General features: G+C 50.3%; 1 protein-coding gene across 2 annotated transcripts in view; it reads right to left on the bottom strand.

Moving 5' to 3' along the window:
• Window positions 1–25677, bottom strand: part of PSD2 (pleckstrin and Sec7 domain containing 2) — a 51271-nt gene that overhangs the window by 1957 nt on the left and 23637 nt on the right. Inside the window, exons 4-15 of one of the 2 annotated variants that reach the window (XM_072348227.1) lie at window positions 22911–23399; window positions 21261–21455; window positions 20187–20267; window positions 19580–19692; window positions 17341–17401; window positions 13585–13675; window positions 12432–12475; window positions 9260–9450; window positions 8052–8122; window positions 3386–3543; window positions 2208–2352; window positions 1100–1243 (exon numbers count right to left, since the gene is read on the bottom strand). In XM_072348227.1, the coding sequence (XP_072204328.1) occupies window positions 1100–1243; window positions 2208–2352; window positions 3386–3543; window positions 8052–8122; window positions 9260–9450; window positions 12432–12475; window positions 13585–13675; window positions 17341–17401; window positions 19580–19692; window positions 20187–20267; window positions 21261–21455; window positions 22911–23399 (1783 nt within the window). The remainder of the gene's footprint in view (window positions 1–1099; window positions 1244–2207; window positions 2353–3385; window positions 3544–8051; window positions 8123–9259; window positions 9451–12431; window positions 12476–13584; window positions 13676–17340; window positions 17402–19579; window positions 19693–20186; window positions 20268–21260; window positions 21456–22910; window positions 23400–25677) is intronic. The other variant, XM_072348228.1, reaches the window with a different exon arrangement.

Below are 25677 nucleotides of genomic sequence, written 5' to 3'. Positions count from 1 at the left end.
CTTCTCTGGGTCGCTGTGAATCCTTCTGCTCGCGTTGTTTCCATCCAGAAACTGACCTTCACTGCTAAGTCATACCCTCATTGCTCTCTGCTGTTGCAGGCATCCCTGCTCTGCCTGGCACTGTTATTCCAACACTAGATGGGACCTCTTTTTACAGCCTTACGTAACACCCCGCTCCTTTCTTCTAATATCTCACAGGAAGCCTACACTCGCTTCTGTGTCATCACAGAGAAACAAGCATTTCTAGAGCACATCTCATGAAACAGATGAGATGAATCACGCTCTGGAAATGCCAGCTTCTTGCAGACTGAAAAGCTCAGATGGAGGCTTCCCCTTTGCAGGCACTGAAAACAAGATGTCTGCAAAACTGGGCGGCTGCAGGCAGCTATCTGAAGGGCTGGCACAAGCACAGCAGCCACACACTGTGGCACTGCTGATTCAGGCTGGAGATGACAAGATGATCTTTCTTCAAGTGGGTGGTGGAGCCCCGGGATGTGGGCAACAGATTTCCACAAGATGGCCAGAAAATGCCCTTCAGCCCAGGCTACTGCAGGGAATAGCCTAAACTCCTGCTAAAGCAGGGCTGGAGCCTCCAGCAGTCCCTTCCCCAGTGCCTCTGTGTCAGGATTCCTATCTTGTGCTCACCTCTGTCTGGGACCAAAGATCCCACTTCTCCCAATAAATGCTTTGCAGAGCGCTTAGACTGAGCTCCATGCACCCTCAAAAAGCCTGCAATCACCTGTAATGCTGCTTTTGCCTTTATTTACAGAAACAGCTGCAGCAAAACAAGGCTCATTTCCCATGGCTTTTTTATTAGCATTGCTGAAAACGGCTGAGGAACACTGAGGAGTGAAGCAGCCCCTTATCTCGGACCTGAGGAAATTTCAAGTTAGAAATGGCAGGAGGGGGCAATGCCTGTTCATTCTTTGTTTGGATTTAAAGGAAAGCAGCGAGGCTTATCGCTGTCACACAGCACTCATCCAGCTCCAGAGCCCTCTCCTCTCACTCCCCCCAGCTCACAGCACCCACTCCAGAGTTCTCAGTTCTCCTCAATCAGCCAAGATATCATTTATCACAGAAAAGATGAAAGTTCCTTTACCTCAAAAATTAGGTAATGTTCTTTGAGCCTGTACTCTTCAGCCTCTTTTGACTTGAGGCTCTTCTCTACGGGATGTGATTTATGCTCTGCTAATTCATCTGCAATCTGCTTCATTTTATTTTCATGAGACCTCAGCTGTTCCTCCTGCCGAGAGAAGCGTGTCAGGTATTAAAACGTAGGAGTGCGCAGCCTGCCTGTTGGTGTGGGACCTGTGTCTGCAAGGAGGTACGCCCTGCAAGGATGCAGCCCAGGGCAAGCAGCGCATTCATCTGGTAACGACCGGCTGAAGCACAGGTATGTGAGCAAGATCAAAATCCATGTGCCAGCATCTGAGCTTCACAAACACGAAATCTCCGCATCCTACAATACGCAGACAGAACCAGTCGTGCCTCCAGAGCCTGTGCATCTGTGCTCTCTGCAGATAAGGCACCTTCCCAGCCTGGGCTCTGACACCTGCTCAGAAGGCAAAGCTGCATCCCTGCTCAGATCCTTTCAGGATGGCCTCTCCCTTCTCCTCTGCTGAGGGGCAGCATGTCCCCACTGCTTGGAATGTTCGGTGCTCCCCAGGCACCGCAAACAAGAGCTGCTCTTCACATGGCAGCTGCCCACTGCACTTGGCTAACAGAGCTGTGCTCTGCTGCGCTGTGCCTCACATCCAGCGAACCTTCCCCCTGAGCAGAACTCAAGCTCTGTGGTTTTCCAGCTTGAGAAACAAGAGGCTGCCAGCTCTGGGCACCATGTTATAAAAGGACCAGGCCTGCTGGGTTCAGCAACGCCTGCTGATCAATGCTGCTCAAGAGAAAGCTGCTGGGATGTGCTGGACAGTGAGCAATGAACAAGACCAACAACCATATGGGTGAGTGTGTGTACCTAGGGATCATTCATATTCACTGCAAGGGAAGCGTCATCCAGACACCAAAATTCACCACGGTCTGTCCAAATCAGCCACTCTACTTGCCTGCTCCTGCCTTGCAGACAGTGCATCCTGCTTTGAGCACCTGCGTGTGTCCGCCAGGCAGACCTGGAGGGGCTGCAGATGTGCTCAGCCTGAGCTGTGTGCTTATGCCTGAGCACCAGGCACTCCACTGCGGCTCCTCTCACACTTTACCTGACACAGCTTGGTCATGGACGAAGGCAGAAGAGGGCGGCAGAACTTCTTCATGGAGCAGATTGCAGCTGGGAAGGCTGGGGCAGAGAAAATGGCAGCAACAAGGTTGATTCGCAGGATCCAGGAGAGCATTTCTTCCTTACTTCTGTTACAAAGGAGGTGAGAAGAGAGGGCTGTCTCTAAGTGTTCCTGATCAGGACTGGCTCAGGACAGCCCCGGAGCCACCTGTTCTCATAGACCCCTTGCTTTGCAGCCATTCCTGAGCTGTCACCTTGTGAAGGGGAAAACAGTGGTTAACTGGCTGCTCTGCATCACCCTCATGACTGCAGGGCTGTCCGTGGGAGTCCTGCCTTCCTTGGCAGCTCCAGGAGCTCCCTGAGGAGCTGGACAGGGGCTAGTGACAAAGGCCAAGGATATCCCACTCTTTGGAGAGTGGGAACCACACAGCAGAGGTCCCCTGGAACAGGGTGAACCCCTTGGATGCTGATGGGACCCAGCCCAGGACGTCTCATCAGAGCAGTTTAGCACTGCTCCCACCAGGCTTCACGTGGGCTTTCACTGCAGAAATCCAGATGCCATATCTGATGCTAATGTCCCACCCCAGCTTCAAGCCAAGCTCCCTGATGGCAGCAGGCTGCAACAAGAGCAAAAAGCAGGAGATGGCTCAACCACACCTGACACTTTATAAAAGAGCAACTTTCCTCTTCAACAGGTGAAAGAAAGAAGAAATGGCTTGGCTGAGTAGCTTTAATGAGCGTTAGCCACTTTCTCTGCCAAAAGGCTGATGAGAACTGTCAGCTCCTCGGTTCATTGTGCCATACGGATTTTCTCCTTCCTGCAGGCTGACAGCACACAGCAGCAGGGGGAGAACTGCGGTGAGGGCACGGCCACGCTGGGGACAGTAGGGCAGTGTCTGGAAGCCCAGCAGTGGTTTGGAGCTGGCTGGCAGCTGCAGTCCCAGCTGCTTGAAGTTTGGCAAGGTCGGGTCTGTGAGGGCAGCCCCCAGAGGCAGCCAGCACTGCCGTGTGACTTTTGGGCCGTATTTAAAGCACATTTTGGAGCAGGAGAGGAAGCCATGTCCCTCCTTAGCCCTCACCTCCCATCGTACCCTGCCCCTCACGCCTGAGCTGACAGGGCAGCACAGGAGAGGCCCCGCTGGCAGCTGGAGCTGGACTTACGGGGCCTGGAAGAGGAAGACTCTCCAGTCAGCTGTCTTCAGCTTGAGCACGTTGGACTTCTTGCTGTAGTCAGAGGCTTTTGTGGCTAAGGCGTGGTGCACACGGATGGCATTTTTCAGATCTACTTCAGAGAGGTCTTTGTCAGGTTTATATTCATCCTGCGAAGAAGGAACGTTAATTGGATAATGACTGTGCTAACATTTGCGGGCTACTTTAATGAACCTGCCTTTCTCTCTGTGCTGTAATCACAGAGTACCAAGACCAGGAAAAGCACTGCTTTGTACAGCAAATGCTAGGAGCTGATAATGATAATAATTAACATCTGGCAGCTTCTTCCATCATTAAGTTCACTGGGAAGATGTGAAGAAGGAGATGAAAGTTTTAAACATAATTATTGATAGTTCTCTCTAACACGGCACATGCCTGAGGCTTTGGGGGCAGACACAAGACAGGGCTAGGCTGGCTTCTGCAGTTCCACCTTCCATGCACAGCACGTGCGGAGGTGCAGCTCCGAGCCCCCAGAGGGCTTCATGGGCACTGAGCGCGCTTGGTCCTTACTTGGCCTCACTCAGCATGTGTGACCCTTTGGCACAGCCTTGCATGTAATTTGTTACACAGACACTCACAAATTGTAACAGCGCTCCTTGTATTCTTGCTGGACTTTCCCCTTTGAAGGATAGTTTCACACAGCTTGGAGTATAGAAGTAACTGTATGTGTATACATTTCATAAACATATAGAAAACAGCAGAAACACGATGATGAACATCTGGGCATGGTGCTTTTCAGGAAAAAGAAGAGTGCAACCAACCCTGTGTTCACCCTTTGCTTTCCCACTGACTGAGCCGCAGCTACTTGGAGCAGGATCCTCCCTCTCTCTCTGCCCCTCACTGCCTCAACAGCTGGTCCATCAGCGAGGCAAGACCATGGGGGGGTGGAAGGATGAACAGGTGGATGTGAGAAAACCTGACTGTAATTAAAACAGCCTCCCCAGACACTCAGCTGTGGTTGGTGAGAACTGCAGCTGTGCTCCCCGACCCTGAGAACAGACTGGGAGTGCCACGATCTCTTATTTCAGGACAAGCTTTCTGAAAACATGGAGTGAGTAGCTGGGCTAACAGCATATAGCAAGAAACTGCTGCTGCTACAGGCTGGTCTGACTAATGCACATCTTCACCCTGAACCACTTGCTGCCTCTACTGACACCAGGCTCGTGGGGATCAGTGGACGTGTTATGAAAAGCCAGACCTTTTCTACCACCTGGGCCCAGGCAATCAGCATCAGGTTGAATCAAGCAGGTTCTCTCTTGCGCCTCCCTGCTGTTGGTGGGGTGTGCAGGTGCTGCAGGCTCGCTTCTGCACAGGCCAGCCATGCCAGGAAACTCATTTCAGTGCCTGTGCTGCATTGCTGTGCAGTGCCGTGCTGCTGAGGCAGGGAGATCCGTGTCTGCACCCTCCACAAGCAGCTCCAAGGTTTTGTCACACCACACACTCAGCAGGAGCCCTCACAGTGCCCAGCACTTACACCACTGTGCAGCCTCCATGGCAGAATAACCCCACTGCCCCCCAGCAAAGTGGGCCAGCTCTGCTTTGAAGCCTCCAGAGTCTTCTTTGTATGCCTTCATGCAGGCACTTGTCATGGGGCAGCAGGCAAGGTGCGATCTGCTCTGCTTGGGGGATGCTGCGTGCCATCCCACTTTCAGATATGTTTTGGGGACATCTTCTGCAGGAACTGAGCCCAGACCCTTTCCAGTATTTCCATACAAAAGCATCCTCCACATTCCTCTCAACACTCCTCTACGCGTGCTGATTAAAGGCGATTATCCCCATTTCACAGAGGTGAAGTAAGTTGCCAAAGGCCATAAAGTGAATCAGTGCTCGGTGTGGATTAGAGCACACGAGAGGTGCGCCCTACTCACAAGCCTGCATTTCTTCCTCAAGTCTCTGCTGCATCCCTTTAGGGAATCAAGCAATTGCTTCAGCAGGCTGTGCTAGAACATGCTAATCCAGAAATTAACACCGGCGAGTCAATGACTTGCCACATCCTTACATCAGCAAGTTTATGGCTGCTGCCTGAACTGCTTCTAACAGCCTGTCTTCTGCTCATCCACCCACTTGGCCTACCTTACTCCCACTCTCTCTGCATCTTTCTGTTCCCTCCTTCTAAACATCTATCTCCTCAAGCCCTCTCTTTCACTATCCCTTCTTCCCACTCTCCTCTTTCTGTGCCTCCCTTCGAACCAGCTTGTTCCTCAAGACTCACCTGCACTGCCTTCTGAGAGCTTCCTACTGAAGACCAGACCTTCAGTTCAGTATGAGCGAAATGCTGGAAGAGCCTGAACCAAGTGCTGCATGTCTGCAAGCAGGTATGTTCTCCTCTATCCTTGTGTTTGAAAATCTCTTCTGAGAGATTCGTGCCTGAGCCAGGTTCTATCTTATGTTTATCTGCAAGCATCTTCCACAGAGAGCTTAGGAGTCAAGCACACAGTTTCCTTCCTGTGTTGTGCAACTCTGCAAACTACCCATAGGCAAGAAGCTGTAGTAGGAACCAGCAGGGTGTGTTGAAGTTTACCAACACTCTGTTGTGATTCTGAAAGTGCTCTGAATGTCTCATCCTCACTCTCTTTTTAGATGGCAAACTCCTAATACTAACAAAACAAGCTGAGCTAGTGAAGCAGTCTGGACAGCCCCACCAGCAGCAACACTCAGTCTTTGTCTCACAGTTCCTTCTAGCATTGTCCAAACAGTCAGAGAATCTTCAGCAAACTGGATTTTGTTCCAGACTGGCAAGAAAATCGTATCCTGACAGTGTAACCAATCCAAAAGTATGCTCCCTCAACATGCTCATCCCAAGACACGAGACCTGAAAGTGATTGGTGATAAATTACAGACTCACAGAATCACAGGGGTTGGAAGGGACCTCTGTTAATCGTTGAGTCCAACTCCCTGCTGAAGTAGTTCCCTACAGCAGGTTACAGAGGAAAATGTCCATGTGGGTTTTGAATATATCCAGAGGAGACGCAACCACCTCTGTGGGCAGTTTGTTCCTGTGCTCTGCCAGTCCCAAAGTAAGGAAATTCTTTCTCATGTTCAGCTGGAACTTCCTGGGCTTCAGTTTGTGCCTGCCACCCCTTGTGCCTTTCTGGGTACCACTGCACAGAGCCTGGCCCCATCCACACGATTCCCACCCTTTAGATATTTATAAACACTGAAAAGGTCTCTGAATTCATTTAAATCCAACCACTTCCTGTGATACTGATGAAACAGCAATTTTTGTTTGTTTGTTTGTTTGTTTTTCACCGAAAAACTGTCAAAGAACCAAAAGGTGCTTGCAGCTTTGTGCTAGATAAATCCTTGTGTGTCATCCGTGGTCAGCATGAGGATCGGATCTCTTCACTGGACTCGACACACACACCTTCACTGAGACTAATGCTGGGCTGTAAGAAGGGCTCCACTGACTTGAACTTGGCCAAGCTTTGAGTGCTGGAGGAAAATTTGTGCACTGCAGCTTCCCTCGGCTGCAGGAGAGTGGCAGGGCTGTTAAAATACCACACAGCAAATTACTATTAGCTGCTGCCAGATTTCCATTGGCTCTGTGACATGTGCCATAGGATCTGACACAACATGAGGAACATTGGGGTGTGCTCAGAGCTCTGAGTCATAATTCTGCGCTGCCCCGAGGATCTTTCTGCCTCTTATATAATCCAATGTTTGTTTATTCTTATTGCTTTGGAGATAATACGTAGGAACATCTACCCACAGGGAGTGCTGTTTCAGCAGGGTGAGTTCAATGGGTTACTTCACAGCTCTTGCAATTGAAGTAGTTCAGACCTAGTTCAGTGGGTTATGCAGCTTTGTGATGAACAGACATTTGGCATCCCTGGCTGGCTCTCACTAACATTGATGTGAGGCCTTATGCAGGCTCCTTAGATATTACCACAGAAACGACTACCCATGGAAATCCTCCTAGCATCCTTCAAACACAGAGAGGTGAATGCCATAACATGCAGGGAGGGTCTTCCATGGTGACTCCGCTTCCCATGGGGAGCTGGTCTTTATACTCAAGGTGGCAGCAGAACTGGGGAGCTGGAGAAAACTCCATGGAACAGAGTGCAGAAAGTGTCACTTGGCAGCCAACGGAAGGACTCGTGTTGGTGGGGTCCACAGGAGACAAAAATCTTTAAGCAAGACTCACGGGAGACAATTATGCTCAGATCTATTCCAACAAACAGAACAATAAACAGGACAAGACTGGTCTGGCCTCTTCAGTTTCCTAAATTCCATCCTATTGCATCCATTCCATACATGTTCAGTCCTACTCCTCAGCATCCTCTATGTGATTCTATGATTCTATGATGCTCTACTTACTTACATTTCTTGCTTACACATCTGCAGAAGTCTTGCCTCTGTGTTTCCTCTTTCATATTTCTTCCCATATGACTCACTTTCAAGGCTATGAATGCTATGCTTAGTGTGCTCACCACCACCAGAGATGATGGCATTCTCCAGTTCTACACACCGATCTCTGGAGTTCTGTTTATGTCCATGCATGCATTACGACACCGACACAGATTCACCCCTACTTGCATGTATAGGCTTCCTACTTAGGACAGCATGACTGCTTTGGAGACAGCACGAAACAGCAAATGGGACAGTCCACCACAGTTACCTTTTGTAAATAAAGGATGGTCCCTTTAAGCACAGCATAAAATTTCTTCCAACCTCTTCTTCCTCTGGGAGCTAAAAAAAAATGAAGAATATCCAATTATACACATCTGCTTCTGACAGTACTGCTCGACTTTCATATTTTTTTGCAAAACCAACCCTTTCCTGACCACCACAGGCAAGCATTTATGCCCACGTCTCATACACCTCCAAGTTACTGTTAATGAATGATTTGTCTGCAGGGAGGTGTCAATTTGAGAGACATGGCTTGGGAGATGAGGTCTCCCAGTGAGAACACAAGCAGCTCAAAACCAGAGATGAGCTGGTACAGAGCTGGTACAGAGCTACCAGTGGACACGTACAGGAAGTCTCTCTGCTCCTCCAAACCCAGGTTCCTGTTCTTTGGACTATGTGCTGGAGGAGCAGAGACATCCCCTGGCTTCTCTGGTTCAGATGAGTTAGGCAGACATACCATAGCTAAAGCAGCTGCTCTCACTGAGAAGGGAACGTTACCACCCACAGTCATGATGGACTTGGTGAAAGAGAGCTTGCTGAAAACTGGAGGGGGATGGAAGATGGGCTGGACTACATCACAAGAGAGCTGGTCCTCCAGGCATGGGCTACTAAGAAAGTGCTGGAAACGAGGAAGGCCTTTGGTGGTAATCTTCTCTACTCAAGACTTTCAATTGGCTGCAATGTCTGGGCCATCTATATCAGCAAAGTGGTCATCCAAGCTTTCATTTCATTAATCGCTGCTTATTAACAGGTCCCAAATATAATCCCATTTACCTTTCCTGCAATACTGACAGCAGAGCTATGAAGCAGCTTGTTGCCCAGCAGCCTGCACATGGCAGAATACAGACAGGATCAAAGCTTTGAAGTCCAGACTGTCCCCGGAGTCAGCCCTGGGGGACAGATCTTGTGAACTAGTCTTGCCTATTGCTCAGAGCGTGTGGTTTGGGGTTATGCCCATGAACACGATGGAAGACCAGGTCTGTCTGTGTGGGACAGGCACTGCTGGTGTTCTCGGCAGCGACAATGCTTCGAAACACCCTCCTTTCCCTGTGCACTGGTGCTCGTGGATCTGGGGGTCTCTTTTGTGTTCCCTGGGATACAGTGAGAAAATACCATTCCAGTGGGAGAGGCAGGGAGAAGGCAGGGGCAAGGCTTTGTTACTGCCTGGGGCACGTCTCCTGTCCCATTAACACGTACTTCTCTTCCCATCCATGTCTGCATGGGTTTTACGCGTGAGGACACCGTGCTTGTAGGTGACTGCATTCAGCGCTTGGGGGATGTCCAGGAAGGGGTTGCTGCTGTCAACAATCCTTGTCACTTTCTTTGCACTGGCTCCAAATTTGTCGTCTACCAGCTCCGAGAGTGATTTCCTCAACTCGTCCTCATCACTTGGAAACAAATTCAAAGAAGAGATTGAGTGGAGGACACATGGATTGGGTTACAGTGTGCCCTATTTGCTTTGCTCTTACAGGGAGTTAATTTATTACAAGACTAGTCAAAAAAGAAAAGGAAAGGAGGCCCAGGGATTGTAACACAGCAAGTGTGCCAACGGTGATGATCTACATAGAGCTGGGAGGACTGTGGGTGGCAGGCAACTGTCCCAGGGGTCCCACTGTTAGGTTACTGATAACCCTAAGGGTGCCTGTCTGAACAGCAGGAGTCCACAGACACAGCACTGCTGAGCACTCCCTCTCCATTTGTAGCCAGGCGAGTTCAAGAAATGCTGGTGATTTCCATAAGAAACTTCTCCTCACACATCTCCTGCTCCTGGACTCAGGACAGCAAGGCTTGGGCAGCTCAGGGAAATGCTCAGTCACTCCTCCAAGCCCGCTTCTTCCTATTTGAAGTAAAACCTAAAGAGACACATAGAAACTAGAGCCTGTACGGGAAGGGGTATTTCCCCAGTGTTCCTGGACATTAAGTAGGACAGCAAACAGGGTGTTTCTCTTTGTGTCACAGATGTTGGCATCTAAATGTCCTGACTGGATTAAACCAGGTTAGATCAGGTTGGGATCAAACCTCAAACAGAAGCGAGAAGGACCTGGGTGTCCTGGTGGATGAAAAGCTGAACATGAGCCAGCATTGTGCTCTTGCAGCTTGGAAGGCCAACAGTATCTCATGCTCCATCAGCAGAGGGGCGGCCAGCAGGCAGGGGGAGGTGATTGTCCCTCTCCGCTCCACCCTCGTGAGACCCCCCCCTCACTTGCACTGCTGCGTCCAGGTCTGGAGCCCCCAGTACAGGAAAGCTGTTGGAGGGTCCAGGGGAGGGACCACAAAGATGCTCAGAGGGCTGCAGCACCTCACCTACAAAGGCAGGCTGAGGGAGCTGGGCTTGTTCAGCCAGGAGAAGAGAAGGCTGTGGGGTGACCTCACTGCAGCCTTCCAGTATTTAAAAGGGGGTTATAAACAGGAGAGGAGTCAGCTTTTTACTCGTGTGGACGGTGACAGGACAAGGGGGAAAGGTTTTAAGCTCAAGGAGGGAAGGTTTAGATTGGATGCTGGGGGAAGTTCCTCACAGAGCGGTGAGGTGCACAGACTGCACAGAGAGGCTGTGGCTGCCCCATCCCTGGATGTGCTCAAGGCCAGGCTGGACGGAGCCCTGGGCAGCCTGGTCTGGTACCAGATCTGGAGGTCGGTGGCCCTGCCTTGTGGCAGGGGGTTGGAACTCGATGCTTGCGGTCCCTTCCATCCCAGGCCACTCTGTGACTCTATAACCCACCACGCGGGACACGAGCACGTAAAGCACTCTGCTGGGCAGCAGCATTTCACTAAGATTGTGTCAAAGTGACGTCAGTGCTACCTGAGCACTATGGAGCCGCGGGCAGGCAGCTTCAGAGGGAGGGAGAAACGAGCTACCTCCAGGCACTTCTCCAGGCGAACATCAGGCAAGGGATGAAATGGCCCAGAAGGTCCCGTTCAGTCCCACAGTGCCGTGGAGACAAGGCAGTCCCGTCTCCTCAGGCAGAGGGCCTGCTGGGGGCTGGGGAGCACGCTGCACCTCTGTGCTAGGATGCTGGGATCCTGGCCGTGCTGCGGGCACACAACGGCAGCACAGAAGGGGAAGGAGCTCTGCAGGACGCTGCCCTGGAGGCTGCCAAGCGAGCTGCTCCCAGACCTGTCACCTTCCAGGGCAACAGGAGGCGAGTCTGTTGTCTGTGCAGAGCTGAAGGGGAACAGATCTGTTTCACTTAATATCAATACTAATGATTTGGAGGAGACAGTGTGTCTCATCAAGCTTAAAGATGACATAAAAGCAGGTTGTGCAGTTGATGCTCGGGAGAACAGGGGCACCATTCAGAGGGATGGGAACCTCAGTAACTGCAGCACAGACTGATGCAAGGTACTGCACTGCAGCGGTCCTGCAGAAGGACAGACTGGAACTGACTGACCAGGGAGCAGCTCTGCAGAAAAGGCCCTGGGGTTCCTGGCAAACAGCAGGATGAACAAGAGCCAGCAGTACGGCCTGGCAGAACCAGAAGCCAAGAGCATTGTGTGCTGTATGAACAGCAGCACAGGGTGGAGACTAAGAGAAGTGACCACTGCCCTCTCCTTATTACATCGTGTCTAGATACAGCAACCAATGCTGGGTCCTAGATACAGGGAAGACGTCAACAGGCCACCAAGATGCCCAGAGCCTGGAGTAATTGCTCTTGAGAACTGACTACGGGAAGGTGGACTTGCTAGAAAAGAGATGGTGTTGGGGGACCTGATCACAACCTTCCAGTATCTGAGGGGGTTACTGAGTAGACAGAGCCAGGCTCTTCACTACGGTACATGGCAGGAGGACAAGTGACAAGAGATTTCAACTGGATAAGAAAAAAAGTCCCTCTTGGGATAATTAAGCATCGATTCATGGACCCAGGGGATGCTGTGCATTCACTACTGTTGCAGGTTTTCAAGATCCATCTGGACAAAGCCCTGAGCATCCTGTTCAGATTTCAGCATTGATCCCACTTTGACAGGATGCTGGACTGAAGATCTCCTGAGGTCCCTTCAAGCCCAAGCAATTCTGCAGGTATAGAAGGAAGGCTGTAGAAAATCAGCAATCAAAATAACCCCAGTTCCTGAGCTCCTTGAGCAAAGATCATGCTCTGAAGAACCTGGAGAGGGCCTGGCACTTTATGGGTGTAGCAGTAAATAAAGGGGACATTCCCTGTTTCCACTGTGCCTGTGGACTCTGAACCCACAGGCTGCCACCAACCTCCATGTCAGCTCTTGTGCCAAAGCAAACCCAGCCTGCCTAGATGAGGGACATCAGTGCCTAAGGGCTTGGCAGGAAATGTCTGGAAACTTCTAGAGCTGAAAACTGGATTTAAGACCTGCCAGCTACACTGAAAAATACTGTCTCAAATAGTTAACATATACTTACATGGCCCACTCCAGCTTCTCATTCTTGATGGAGTTATACAGTGTCTGCAATAAGAACATGGGATTAGCTGTGTCTCTCATGAAAGACATTTCTGGGTTGTGGAGATCACCTCCTCTACACCCTTATCTGTGTTCTCTGAAAGACACCTTTCCTTAGAAGCTGACCTGGAGAAGCATGTAGTAGTGAGCAGGACAACTGCTGTCCTACTAGGCAGTTTTCTGTCTATGAGCCACAGCAGGGATTGGACATGTCAGCAGCAGAAAGGTAAGGCAGACATCCTTGCTCAGGAGCCCATTTGTGATACTTTAGCTCAATTATGGGTACTGGGTCTAGTGAATTCTGGCCTACACAGAGTTGGTAAAAGAAAAGGGATGTGAAGACCCTTCCAAGGTCTCAGCTTGGGGCAGTGGGGGTTTGTGCACTGCCCTGAGAAGCAGGAGAGGGATAAATGGGGTTCCATTTTTCCAGTTCTTCCTGTGCAGAATCCAGAGACTCCTCTGCTGCACTGGGAAAGAAGGACAAAACTAGGGAATCAGAATGCAGAAGTGGCCTTCAACATACATAGGAGGGGGTTAGGGTGAGGTCTGATAGTGGGAAGGGCTGTATCTAAAACTCGCTGTGACAGCTCTGATGTGACTCTGGTCCTTTCAACTTCCATACTGTAAAATCCAGGCCAGGCTGACGGACCTGTGGCAGGTGCAGACAGTGCTGGTGGTGTTAAACCACATAGAAACAAGCAAACAAACAAACTTTACGGTGTCTGAGCAATCTTCTTTGGTACTCAGCTAGTTGCACTGGAGCAGTACATTTAATTACACGGAATGGAAGGCAGAGAAAAGTATCTATGCCAGATGGCTGTATTTCTGAGGAGTGTTTTGTTCTATATGTTGGCTGGTGCATCACAGAACTACCGTGGTGGAAAGGGACCCCCGGGATACTCTGAGAGCAGATAAATCCCTGGATAATCTGGATAAAACACCAACAGGGAACAGAGCTCTGGTGGCTCCCTGCATGTTAGCAGAAGGCGTCCATTTAGGTTACAGTTCTTCTAATGGAATAAATGCATGATGGAAAATGCTGATTGTCATAGTGGGACAAGGCGGCACTGCATTAATAATATCAGCATCCCTCTGTCTAATGTGTGTCTCATTACCTTCAGCAAATCCTTTGCAAAGTCCTTCCCGTCGTTGAGCCCATCCAGGTTTGTTATGAACTGTTGACACGACATCTTCTTGCCAATGTTCTGCAAGGTAAAAACAGCAAATTAAACTTCTGGAAAGCTTTGAGTTCAGCGAGGCTGTTTTTTAAAGAAATACTGCACAAGTAATAGCTCAAAGCTAAAGGGGCTCTTCTGCTCTGACTCTGTTGGGCTCTTTGATTTCTTTCCTCACGCCAACATTCAGACATTTCAAATTTCCTTTTATAATGATGGAGATAAAACACCTGAAATCAACTCCAGCTCTTGCTCCAAACTAAGTGATCTCATCTCATCTCTGGCTTCGGACAGGTGTTTCTAGCACATAGGGAGCTGGCCTGCAAGTATTTAATTATGGCTCCTGTTGGTGCCAGCTCCAGATGAGTTCAGGGCAAAGAGGCATAAAGCGCTGTAATGAATCTGCAGTGCCTGGGGACTGCAGACGGCACAGTGTGGCACAGCATGAGGCTCATCCATCTCACAGGCTGGTGCCCAGAACTGGACCCCACAGCTGGCTGCTCCTGCCATCCAGAGCTCCGTGGGGGATCCAGACACAGGAACCTGCAGGGAAGACTGCAGACATATTGCGTTTCTTTAGCAGGGGAGGGGAGGTTTGTGTACTTGCTGGCTACGGAACTGCAGGGTAAGAGAGCAGTAAAAGTCACAGCAATGAACCTGCAGGATGGAGGAAGGTTGGAAGTGAGGAAGGGATTTTGCCTGAGACCTTTAAATACCAAACCTGGCTCTTTTTTCTTGCATGAGCCCAAACGGAGATAGCAGCAGCACTGTGAAAAAGCAGCTAATTGCTGAGCAACTGGGGAAGATGAAATCATACCCATCCCCTGACAGCCAGAAGAAGTGATGAGAAAGCTCCAACAAAGATGCTAGTGCTGTGAATCAGCTTGTTGGATGAGGCCTCCAAAGCACCGCAGAGCCAGGGGCAGGACCCAGGCTGCTGTCAGAGGGATTGCACACAGGTTGCTGTGGTTCAGACACAGTGCAACCACTGCACAGCAATATGTGTCTTCCAAAGGTTGGTAGAGCCTTCTACCAACACTTCTAAAACTCTTAGAACATCAGCCTGCTGCTCTGAGACATGGGCTGGAGCCAGCTACTCAAATCCATTGCCCTGCAAGTGCTTCCAAGTCAAACCCAGCAGAGTGGAGTTGATACTGGTCTGATAGTGGATACTCAGGGCTGATTCTGTGGTCCACTGTTTCAACCCAGTTCCATTCCTCTGTTTGCAGCTGGGATCTTGCCTCTTCTGTGCCACACCTAACTCATCCAAGTCAACTGCAGTGTCCAGTTTGGCTCTACCAACCTTTGGAAGACACTGGGCTGTAGCTGTGCGTTATTTGGCTCTTGAAAAGTCACGGCATCAGGAGGCTGGGCAGGTAGATAAGGATGAGGGAACACTGAGTGCACAATGGGAAAAGCCTCAGGAGGAGGAGCAGCTTGCTGAGGGCCAGAGGCCATGGAGGGTGACTGTCTGGACTGCTCCTTACAGCCCTCCCTCATAAGGTGTTAAAACATTTGAGCAGGAGGCTCAACACATGACTCTAAGGAGTCAAGCAACAGTAACATCTAGTTGTTTTGCACTGGAGCAGGACTAAATCAGAACTGCAGTGTAGCCATGTGCAAATGTCATGTTTTAAAGCCAGTCGCATTACTTTGAGGCTCAGGCTGTGTGTGATGGTTGCTGCTGGAACGGAGAAGTAGCCCACTGTGGAAAAACTACTGCAGTCAATCAACCCTTTACCAAAATACATCAACCCCCGCCCCCTTCCTAACCCGAGGAATTTCCCACATTGTGGCAACGCAGAGAAAAACACTGAAACACACAATGTTACAACGGGAAATAAAACAATAAGTGATATGCAAGATCATGACAGCATCCTCAACAAAACAAGGGGTGAAAGACGTCACGCAGCCCCAGGTACCCTGCACTTTGGGGAGGCTTCTTTGCACAAGGGGAATTTCTTGTGACTCACATCACCGGCTGATGGGTTGCCAAGGAGTGAAGGACACTGCACAATGACTTTGGGACCCAGACAAACAAAATGCCTTTTTTTTTTTTTAACACAGAAAAAAATGAGCCAAATGCCAGCGCTTTGCAGCAAAACAGCAGAAGGACCACACTTACCACCTGGTAAAGGGTTAAAGAGCAGAAAGAGAGGTTCCAGGAGCAGAAGGAAGAGGGGAAAAAAAAGAGAGAGAAGAAGGAGAAGAAGAAATTAATGTTACACAGGAAAAATAAAGAGAGGATTTTTCAAAGAAAAGCTCAGGCATTTCTACATCCGCTCAAAAGAAAGTTGGATTTTTCTGTGCTTAATTAGCATGAGATCATTCCTTCTTACCAAACCTACTACCAATGAGAAACTAATGCTTCACCAGCACACCAGAGGTGTTGTCACCATTAGGCACTGGTGGTGCCGTTGTATCTGTGCCATCACAGGTGAGGAGCGCTTCCCAGGAGGGAGTCTGAGGCCCCTTTAAAGGTGATTAGAAACCAGTTTCCAATAAATGGATGTTCTGTCCTGCTGCTGCCTCATTAAAAGCCTAATGAAGAAAAAACCCGGGGCAAGTCTCTGCAGCTGCACAACGAATTGTTACCAGCTGGAGGCAGAAGAGGACTCTGATAATACAGCTTGGAAATCACGGGTTTGTGGGGCAGAAAAAGTGACTAAAACTAGTGTGGGTTTCACATGTGCAGTTTGCAGTAACGAGCCTCCCCCACATCCCTTCTAGCTGCAAAGATGACCTGGGATATCCGTGTCTCCATGCCTAAATTCTGAGAGGTGAAAGAAGGAGCTTCAGTCGTCTGAGACTTGAGCAGCTCCTCTTGCCCTGGGCACAACCTGCTGAGGCTCACAGCCATGCTATGTCTGCACCAGAAGGCTGGACAGCAGGAAGGATAGCAGCACCTGCAGCCTTCTACAGCAGCAAGCAGGGCACAGCCTGTGTGCTCCCAGCTGCATGTCAGGCTCTCCAGGGGTCCTGGTGCAACCAGTGGGACCTGTGCCCAGGCCCATCTCTTCTCTGCAGTAACTCTTCCTCCCATTCTACTCTCCTCTCTAAATATTGGCAACAACTTAGCTGACCTTTTAGGATCAAACTATGCACAGCTGTGAGAAGATACCTCACAGCCTCTGTGTTTTTTCAGTCACACCTGTGGGCAGTAAGCTCTGCTTGCCCTGCTCTTTGTCTGATGTGATGCTCTCCAGTGGCTGTCTGCAGTGGGGAAAGCATCTGGGAATTACTTCATGTTCTGGGAATGGAAGATCAGATCTGGTCCTGTACAAAACTAACGACTCCCTTGCAGCAGTTTTGCACAGGAGGGGAGCCTCACGTGTCTGCACCAGAAGAAAAAGCAGCACGCTTGGAGCTGCTGTTTGCCACACTGCACAGACTGGTGCCAAAAGACCTTCCCAAGAGAGCTGCTGGGGCAGTGCTGATGCATGCAGTAGGTCCTGGGAAGCAAGCTGCATTGCCTATGGAGGAAAAATGATGTCAGGCATGCCTTTGGCTTGAGCATGCAGTGATACTAAGAGAAGGTCTGTCCTAGGGCTGGGCCTGGGCACCCACAGCACCCAGGGGAGCTGGTCAGAGTGCTCCCTGCCAATCTATCATCTCGGTTTTCCAGCAGTACATACTGCACAAAGGAAAAGATCTCCATACTAGGAAGAAGGAAGGATGCATTTCCAAGAGCTACTTACATGGCCATGGAGGTCTGTGTTTAGCAGCATCAGGGCACAGGTGAGTGTATGAACCCCATCTGAAACACACAATAGTCAGACAGCTATTACTGATCCCCTTCCCACTTAGTTTCTGTGTTTGCTCTATCAGCAGCCCATGCACTCCAAAAGCAGAGCTAACTGCTTTGTCTTTGGACTTTAAAGAACACTTCTTTCTTTGAACTGCATATGGTAGTTACAAAAAAATACATCTGTTTTCCCCTCAAACTTTACTTATTCCTTAAATTACCACCAGAGAATAGGTTTGAAATCAATTCTGTCAGTGGCTCTCCTAATATCCGACCTTTTGCTGAGTCCATCTTTTACCCCATGCCCATTTCAAGCATTGCAGAGCAGACCCTGCTGCTTTAAGCTGATTTCCCTCCACTGGCCACAGTCACCACATGGGCTTCCCCTGAGGTCTTTAGCCACCACCTCTGAGCTCAGCAAAAATGATTACTACAGCAGAGTGCTGCATTTTTGTGTCTTTTGTTTTTCCTTCCATTTGAGGCAGTGCAGCACCCCCTTCTGTACCAGGCAGCCTGCTGGCTTCTTGTTATTTCAAAACCACACTGAGCCCTTCAGCTGCTCCAGGTCAAGAGGCCTGTCTGCCTCCACGCCACCTCACAACATATATGGACCACACAAGGGGGTTGGGGTGCTCCTCCCTGGGCACCTCATGTTCAAGGCCAAGCTCTAAACATTGCCAGCTTTAGCTGGCGACCAAACGCCCATGAGCCCAGGATGAAGGCAACTGAGCACATGAGCTTCTTCCCTTTCTGGGAAGAACTGTGGTGTGTGAGGAGTGAAGGGTTTCTTGTGGGAACATCACGTATTTCTGTTCCAGGGCTGACAGTCCCAGGGACGTGCTGTCACAGACATTCCCCTTCAAGAAAGAATAACCTCTTAAGAAAGGCACCTCCTTGCATCCCCAGAAGAAGTTTTATTCTTGGAACAAAGTGCCTCCGTAGAGAATATTGTGGAGCCTCTTGGGCTGACATCACTCGGCTTCGTAGTCTTGCAGGGGCAGGTAGATCATGCACTCCATGGCCCCAAGGTGGAGCTGGTGTCCCAAAACCTGCTGTTCACTTGCTGCTGCTGGGCTCAGTCACATCCACATCATCTTTTTACTAAAACGGTGTCCCAGCAGACATAGAACTCTTCTGGATCTGGGCTGTATCAGAGTAAGAGAGCACAAATAGTCTGTCCAAGACACAGCTGTCAGGGAGAAAAGTCAGTGGGTCAGAGCTTCTTCCATTTCAGTGTCCCATCAAGCAGGCCAAAAGCGTCTTTGGTGTTGCAGCAGTTGTATCTCCATCAGAGGAAGAGTTGCTGAATTAGCACACAGCAATGTCCCAGATCGTCTTAGAGGGCTGCAAGGACTGCACAACCACCAGGTCATTTCTAGACAAGATTGCAATTGGTTTCATCATGTCCCTCCATCCACAGGTTATCACAGCCACAGGTGTTTCTTTAGGTGTCTGGATAATAAGAACTGTCTCAGATTTCACTGTGGTGGAACACCCCATGCCAGCTCAGGCTGGATACAAGAAGGAACTGATTTCTGAAGGAAGAGAGGGAGCCCTTGCAGTCGGTTCCTTACATCACTGCACATACTTTTGTAGTGCCTGCTGAAGGTGTGAACTGCAGGAGCTTTGCTTCCCTCTAGACCCGTCACATATTTATTGTATTGAATTACAAGTATATTTTTCAAGCCCCATTCACTTCCAGCACTACATATAACATTTTCAGATCAGGGCCTACCAGAAGCAGTGACACCTTGACTGTGGGCCATGCAGCTGCTGAGGAGTTCAACCTTCTCAGTTCATCCTTTTATTTTTCCTATTAGAAGGTGCTTTTCACACATCGATCACAGCTGGGATCTAACTTCTCTTCTGGACACTAGACATTTGTGGCTCCATTGGCAGCTGTGTAAACTCATGTTGCCACAGCAAACCTTGCACATTGTTTGTCTACTCACTGCCCTCTCAATGCTCTCATGTTTATAAGGTATGGGATGGAGCCGGAGGTCTGACTGCCTTGTGCTCCAGCTCAGCCTCTGCTCAAGCAGGTGTGCAGTGCCAGTGCCTCACTGCCCTCTGAGTAAACCATTTTCTTTCTAATATCTAACCTAATTTTCCCCCCTTTTAGTTTAAAGCCATCCCTCCTTGTCCTGTCACTATCAGACGTGTTAAAAGTCAGTCCCAGGACAGCAGTACCTTCGGAGGTGCTCTCCTCTGGGTTGCACTGGCAGTATCTCCGGGAGAAGTGAATCAGCACGCGCTCCCGCTCCTGTGTCTCTCCCATCAGTGGGAATGCTTTCAAGAATGTCCTGAAAAGAGAAAGTGATACATGGATCAACCTGCTGGAAAGCATCAATGCTACAGTACAATGTCCTCATAGCAGCTAAGAAAGCCTCTGTTCTCTCCACTGCCCTCACCCAGGGGCCCTGCAGATGCAGGCTATGGGGCTGGCCTTGAGCTGTGCAGGGAAATGTTGCCAGCTGCAGCAGGGCATACCAGGCTCAGTGGCATCAGGTGGGGTTGTCCACCCTAAGGGCAGAAGTTGCTCTCACTTGCTCTGAGTTTGTACAGAATAGGATTCCCAGGAAAGCCGCTCTCCACCACGGGGAGGCAGGTTGTGGGCACTCCTAGCAAAGCCCACTTTTGGTGGCAGTTTGTTGTGCCAAATGTGACACCAAAGCAAAAGCTGAATGATAACCTGTCCCTGCTCCTGTCCATGGACAGTCTCTGTGGAGTCGGGAGGCCCAGAGAAACCCACCTGCTCTGCCCCAGCCAGCCTAGACATACAGAGAGCCCAGCTCACCTGAGTGCTTTGTCGAGGGTCAGGCCAGTGAAGTCAAAGAAGCTGAGATACTCCTCTGCTACCAACTTGCTAAATTCATTACTGTAATTAAAGAGGGAGTCGTCAGCCTTTTCGTCAGGGAAGAAGATGTTGTCGAGTCCTGCTGCAATGCTCCCGCTCTCCACCCCAGGCTGGCTCCCATCCCACCCTCTCAGCACAGCACCCCACGCTGTGTCTTTTTGCAGTCATACTCTCAGACACCACGTGCCAGACGGACGCTCCTGGGGTGCTGGAGCAGTCAGGGTGCAGGAGTGCTCAGCTGAGATTGTAGCCCCACTCACCCCTGGCTGGTTTGCCAGGGCTGGAGGAGTATATATGGAGTTTTGGAAGGATGCTTAGAGACTTACTGCCTTTAAAGCCAGAATGGGTGGTGTTAAGTTCCTCTATCTGCACAGCTCAGATAGCAGAACTGCAAGTATGATGAATGACTGCTGGCAAGAACTTGGAGATGAGCTCAATATGATCAGCCTTGCTCATATGTACTTCATTTTCCTTCTCCCCACAAAATGAAAAGCATACTAAGTGTTGCACATCCAGTTTCACTTCAGGACCTTCTACAGGCTCACAATGCCTTTCCAACAGCACCTGTTTTATCTTCCACTGTGAGGCAGACACTGCAAAGCTTTGGGTAGACGCTGTTTGGAAGCTCAGCACATAGCAGAGTAACTTCACTTGTCCTGCAGCTTCAAAACAGGGTGATGTGAGAAGCCAAAGACGCCTGTGATGGAGATGTCACCACATCCTCACCCCTCTGCCACAGAAACAGCAGAGACAAAGGAAGCCCTCGCTGGTGGCCAGGATTCATGAGCCCAGGATGCAGACAGCATGGTGAGCAGCACTAGTCTACGCCAGCTTCTGTTGCAACTGCATCTCCCCCACCCATCGTGTCTTCTTCGTGGGCTCACACTGCCTGCACACACTGGGTCAGGATGCTCCCGAGACCCTCCCCACCACAGATGTCTTCCTCATGGCCTCACTCAGCGCTGCCTTGCTCCACTGCTTGGCCAGGCTGACTCTACACCAAAGACCACTTACTTTTTCCCAAGCTGTCGTGCCACATCACAGCGCTTGAACCCTTCAAGGTTGTAGAGGCGCTTGGCCAACCTCTTCGCAGCCTCACTGTCTGCCCTGCAGCCGTTGGCCAAGGTGTCTGTGCTTCCCTGGTCGAGCTGCTCCGTGCTGCCCATGTCAGAGTCAGAGTCTGAGAGAGCATCCTTCAAGCTGGCATCACTACACAGAAACAAGAAACAGTTCAAGGAGCAGCAGCGTGACCTGAAGAAACGAGATTTCTTCTCATCCCAACCAAAACATGCAAAAAACACAAAACATTTGTGAACGGGACGTTGGGCAAATCCTATTTCATTTCAGGTCAAAAATGTATTTTGAGCCATTCCACATAGTGCAGTTTAATTTCAAACTGGTAGGAAAAAGACGGAAGAGGAAATTATTCCTTGCTAAGAAATAAGGACATACCCATTCAAAGCAAGGAGACTCAACCCTTTTTTAAGGTTCCATTCCCCACATGGTATGGAAAGCTGTCCTGAATGGATACAAAGGTGCCAGAAGTGTAGATCCTTCTGGTCAGCATTGTAGGGATGCCAGCCTCTTTTGGAGCTGCTGACGCCCAGGAAACCTTTGATATAGACGATATGCTTTTAGGTTCAGATGATTTGCTGGGGGTGAGGAAACACACCTGAACTTGTGCAAAGTGCTGTGGCTGGGCCACCAGGGCATCCTGCTGAGGGGACTGGCACCAGACCTGCTGTCACTGTCAGGCTGCTGCCCCCAGATGGCACGATGGCCAGTCATTCCTACAGACAGCACCCTAAGCGTTCCACTGGCACCACGTAGGTGGGGCTGCATCCCTCTGTTTTTGTGCCCCAGGCCAGTTCTGGCACCTATTCACACATTTTTGGGCACTGTGACTCACAGAAGACCAATAATTAGCCAGGGATAGTCCCATGCTCTGGCCCTCTCCTGGCCTGGCTGCCCACCACCTGGCTCCCACACACATGGAACTGCAGTGCAGCTGCCTGCTGCATCCTGGGGACGATGGCTTGGAGCTGGCCCAGAGAGTGACGTCTCCACTGGTGTCCTCACTGCCTGCTAAGAGCTCCTGGGGAGGCCTCCACAAAGGCACCTATGTGAAACCTTGAGGCTCATCCTGCTTTTCAGAGCACATTTGCAAGGGTGCCTGGCTGACTGTTACCTGCCATGGACTTCAGCAGATGTCAGGCAGATGAGGCAGTGGTCTTCCTGCAACAGTGCCGGCCTGCTGTAAGAGCAGGTGGGATTTGTGAGCAACCAAATCAATGCTGGTGCCCTACAGAGCAAATGTGTGCACAAAGCGCTTGAGTCTTGGCTTTTCTTGGGCTCACAGTGCTCCTACAGGACCCAGCAGATCGTGTTCATCCTTGGGTCCTGTGTTTGAGAGCAGGAAAGATAGACACAGATCTGCTGGGGAATGGCTGATCTAGTGCTGTGAGACCTTGGTCCTCTGCTTGTTCTCAGCCTACGGATAAGAAAGTTTGTCCTGTGGGTGTTTTGTCTCTCTGCCATGACAACACATGAGAGCATGCACAAAGGAAAATAAAACACATCTCCATGTCCTATGAGCCTTGCTTCAGGGCTGGGACCCCATAAGACAAAGACCCTTTTACCCCAGGAATTCACAGCCTGCCCTACCTGATGGAGTTAATGATCTTGGTGGCGTCCTCCTCTGAACCTTCCACATGGAACCCATTTGGGATGTTCTTCAAGGACAACCGGCTCAGCACATTCTCTGACCTGCTGCTGGTAATTGAGTGCCTGAGAGGGCTCCCAAAATCCCCCTCTGCTGGTTTTGCTGCTGCCTGCTCTTGCTTATCAGCAGCCATGTGTGGAAGGGAATCTCTCTGCTGGGCCACCAGTTTCTGCTCCAAGAGTTCTGGGCTTTCCTTTACCCGCTGCTGGATCAATGGGGTGAGCGGAGCTTCAAAACTGACACAGCTGTCTGTCTCGTCTGTAAGAGAGAGGACGTCCAGAGAGTCCAGGCTGCTGTAGTACGTGCCTTTCATAAGGTCAGACTCAACGATCTTCTCAAAGGTCGAGCTGAACCCATCCCTAATGTCTTTGAATTGAAAATGTTCCTTGTCATCCTCACTGCAGCTCAGCCTGGCATCTCCAACAGCAAACCTGGATGAGAAGGGGAGATGTAGAAAAAATGGTCAAGGAATTGCTTCTACTGTTCAACTTGGAACTAGGGGGCAGGAGAAGAGGTAGGAATGGATGCTGCAATCATAGGTCCTTGGGAGTTCTCTGTGGTATAACCTAATTGCTTCCCAGTTCTATTATAAGCTACAGAGCTGAAGAAGACAGAGCTTTACAATGAACCCCTCCAGGGACCCAGTTATTTATGGTTGTGCCCCAGCAAAAAGCCAGAGATCTGAACCGGAGATGCTGGTGCCTCACACTTGCAGGGGACAGCTCAGCAGATGCTGACAAGCCTCCAGTGCCCACAGCCACCAGCCCATCACATCCCTCCCTGAATGGTCCCAGGGAAGACCCTCCCCCGGGGAGGGCGAGCAGGCTTCCTACAGCTTAGAGCAGCGGAGGGGCAGCCACCTGTATCTGCTTCAACCACACTGGACCAGGAGGAAGATCAGGTAAGACCTCGCTTGTGAGTGAGCATAGCACAGCCTCCACACAGGGAAGCGTTGTGCACTTAAGTATTACGCAGCGGGGAAGGCAATTGCTTTACTTAACTAAGGAGCCATATATTTATTTGCATTGTAATCACAAGCTTCTGTGTATTGAAGTAGCACTGTATCTAATTGCCTGTGCTGCTTTTCTCAGTCATCTCTGAAATGCTGTTTTATTGCTCATGGCAAGGCATGCCGAGCTATGCACTCACTTACTGCCACTGAACCACACTGGATTTTTATGCACTGAGTTGTTTATATTTCACTCCTCGCTGGTTAATTAGTTGTAATAAAGTAGAACCTCGTTTGCTGCATTGGTGGAGCCGTCAGGAAGGACGTGGTGGCAGCCAGGACTTTCTTGCCTTTGTGCTGTGGGCTTTCTGCTCAGTTTTCTCAAACTTTGTTTAATGAAATGTGAAACGCGCGATGGCTGCACATTGCCGTGGGAAAAGATGTGTGTGCAAAGGCAGCAGTCCCCAGCCTGCAGGCACCAAGCGCATCTCACAAGATGGAAAGGGGCAAAAGGGATTCAGCAAGTGCAAACTGCAGCACGAGCACAAAAGCTTTGACTTTATTTCCTCAAATGGGGAAATAGAGAAACTGTAAATTCTACAGAGCCTCGGTCCATCTGTCAGCTTTGTGACTCATGACCCACCCACCCAGCAATACAAGTGCAGCTGAAGGACCATGCTGGTTTTGGCCCAGCCATCCAATGGATAGGTGCTCAAAGAACCAAGGAGCCTGAATGCACCCAGCTAACCTGCTTCCTGGAGAACACCTAGTTTCCCAGATTTCAGCTGCATTCCTGGAGTTTTCCAGCTGCCCTTTTGCCTTCAAGCAGATGTAGTATGTCACTTGTCCCCTGTGTGTTCAGCATCCCAGAATACTTACTTACTATCCAAGTCCACATGTTCAGAGCACAAGATCGTGGTCAGTTCATTGTGCCCCAGTACCTTAAAATAACTGCACTTTGCACTAGCATTGGAGGTGGGCTCTCCGGGCTCCCCAGGCCCTCCAGACATCAGCAGACAGAAGCAGCCTGCCTTGGACACCTTTCCTCTTCAATACCTTCAGCTGTGACTGTTAAAACAGAGTTGCTGCTTCTTACTGGTGCTGATGGTAAAGCAAACCACCAGTTTGCTGCTGGGGAGACTTGCTAACTGCTACAGATGCAATGAATTAGGGATGCCTGCCGTCAGCCCACATGCTGCGCAGCTTCCCAGCACCACTAACACTCTTGGCCAAGCTCCAGACCGTGCTCTGAGCCAATGGCTCAGCCTGAAGCCTGCACAGTCAGGAGGTGATTCAAATGCCCCTCTTTGCCATCCTGTCCCTGTTACACCTCTTCCACTTTGAAAGCCATGCTCTTCTGCTCTTCTCCAGCCCTTGTGCAGGCAAGGCCGTAAGATTCAGTGACCATCAAACCAGGCAGCTACAATGCAGCTCCCTGGGTGATTTGTGGTCTATGTTCCTCTCGCAGTAATGCCATGGGAAGCAGCCCACCTCAATCCAGTGACCACCCTGCAGACTGCAGGGCCCTGTGGAGTCTTAGGCACTTGCAGAAGATCCTCAGTGAGGCCGAGTCCCTGCTCAGTGTCCCCCAGCCCAGAAAGCTCTCCCATGCAATCAGGCTGCCAGTAAGGAGGACACGGGTGGGGGCAGCCCATGGTTTGTCTCAGGCACTTGAGAACAAGATGGCAGGCATGTCTCTGGGCTTCTGAGATGCTGCCCATCCAGCTGCAGAGAACAAGGTCTGGGAGGGGACCAGCCTC

This window comes from Excalfactoria chinensis, chromosome 13, assembly GCF_039878825.1.
Source record: "Excalfactoria chinensis isolate bCotChi1 chromosome 13, bCotChi1.hap2, whole genome shotgun sequence".
NCBI lineage: Eukaryota > Metazoa > Chordata > Aves > Galliformes > Phasianidae > Excalfactoria > Excalfactoria chinensis.
The sequence above is the reverse complement of the archived record's forward strand: the minus strand, read 5'-3'. Positions and strand labels throughout refer to the sequence as shown.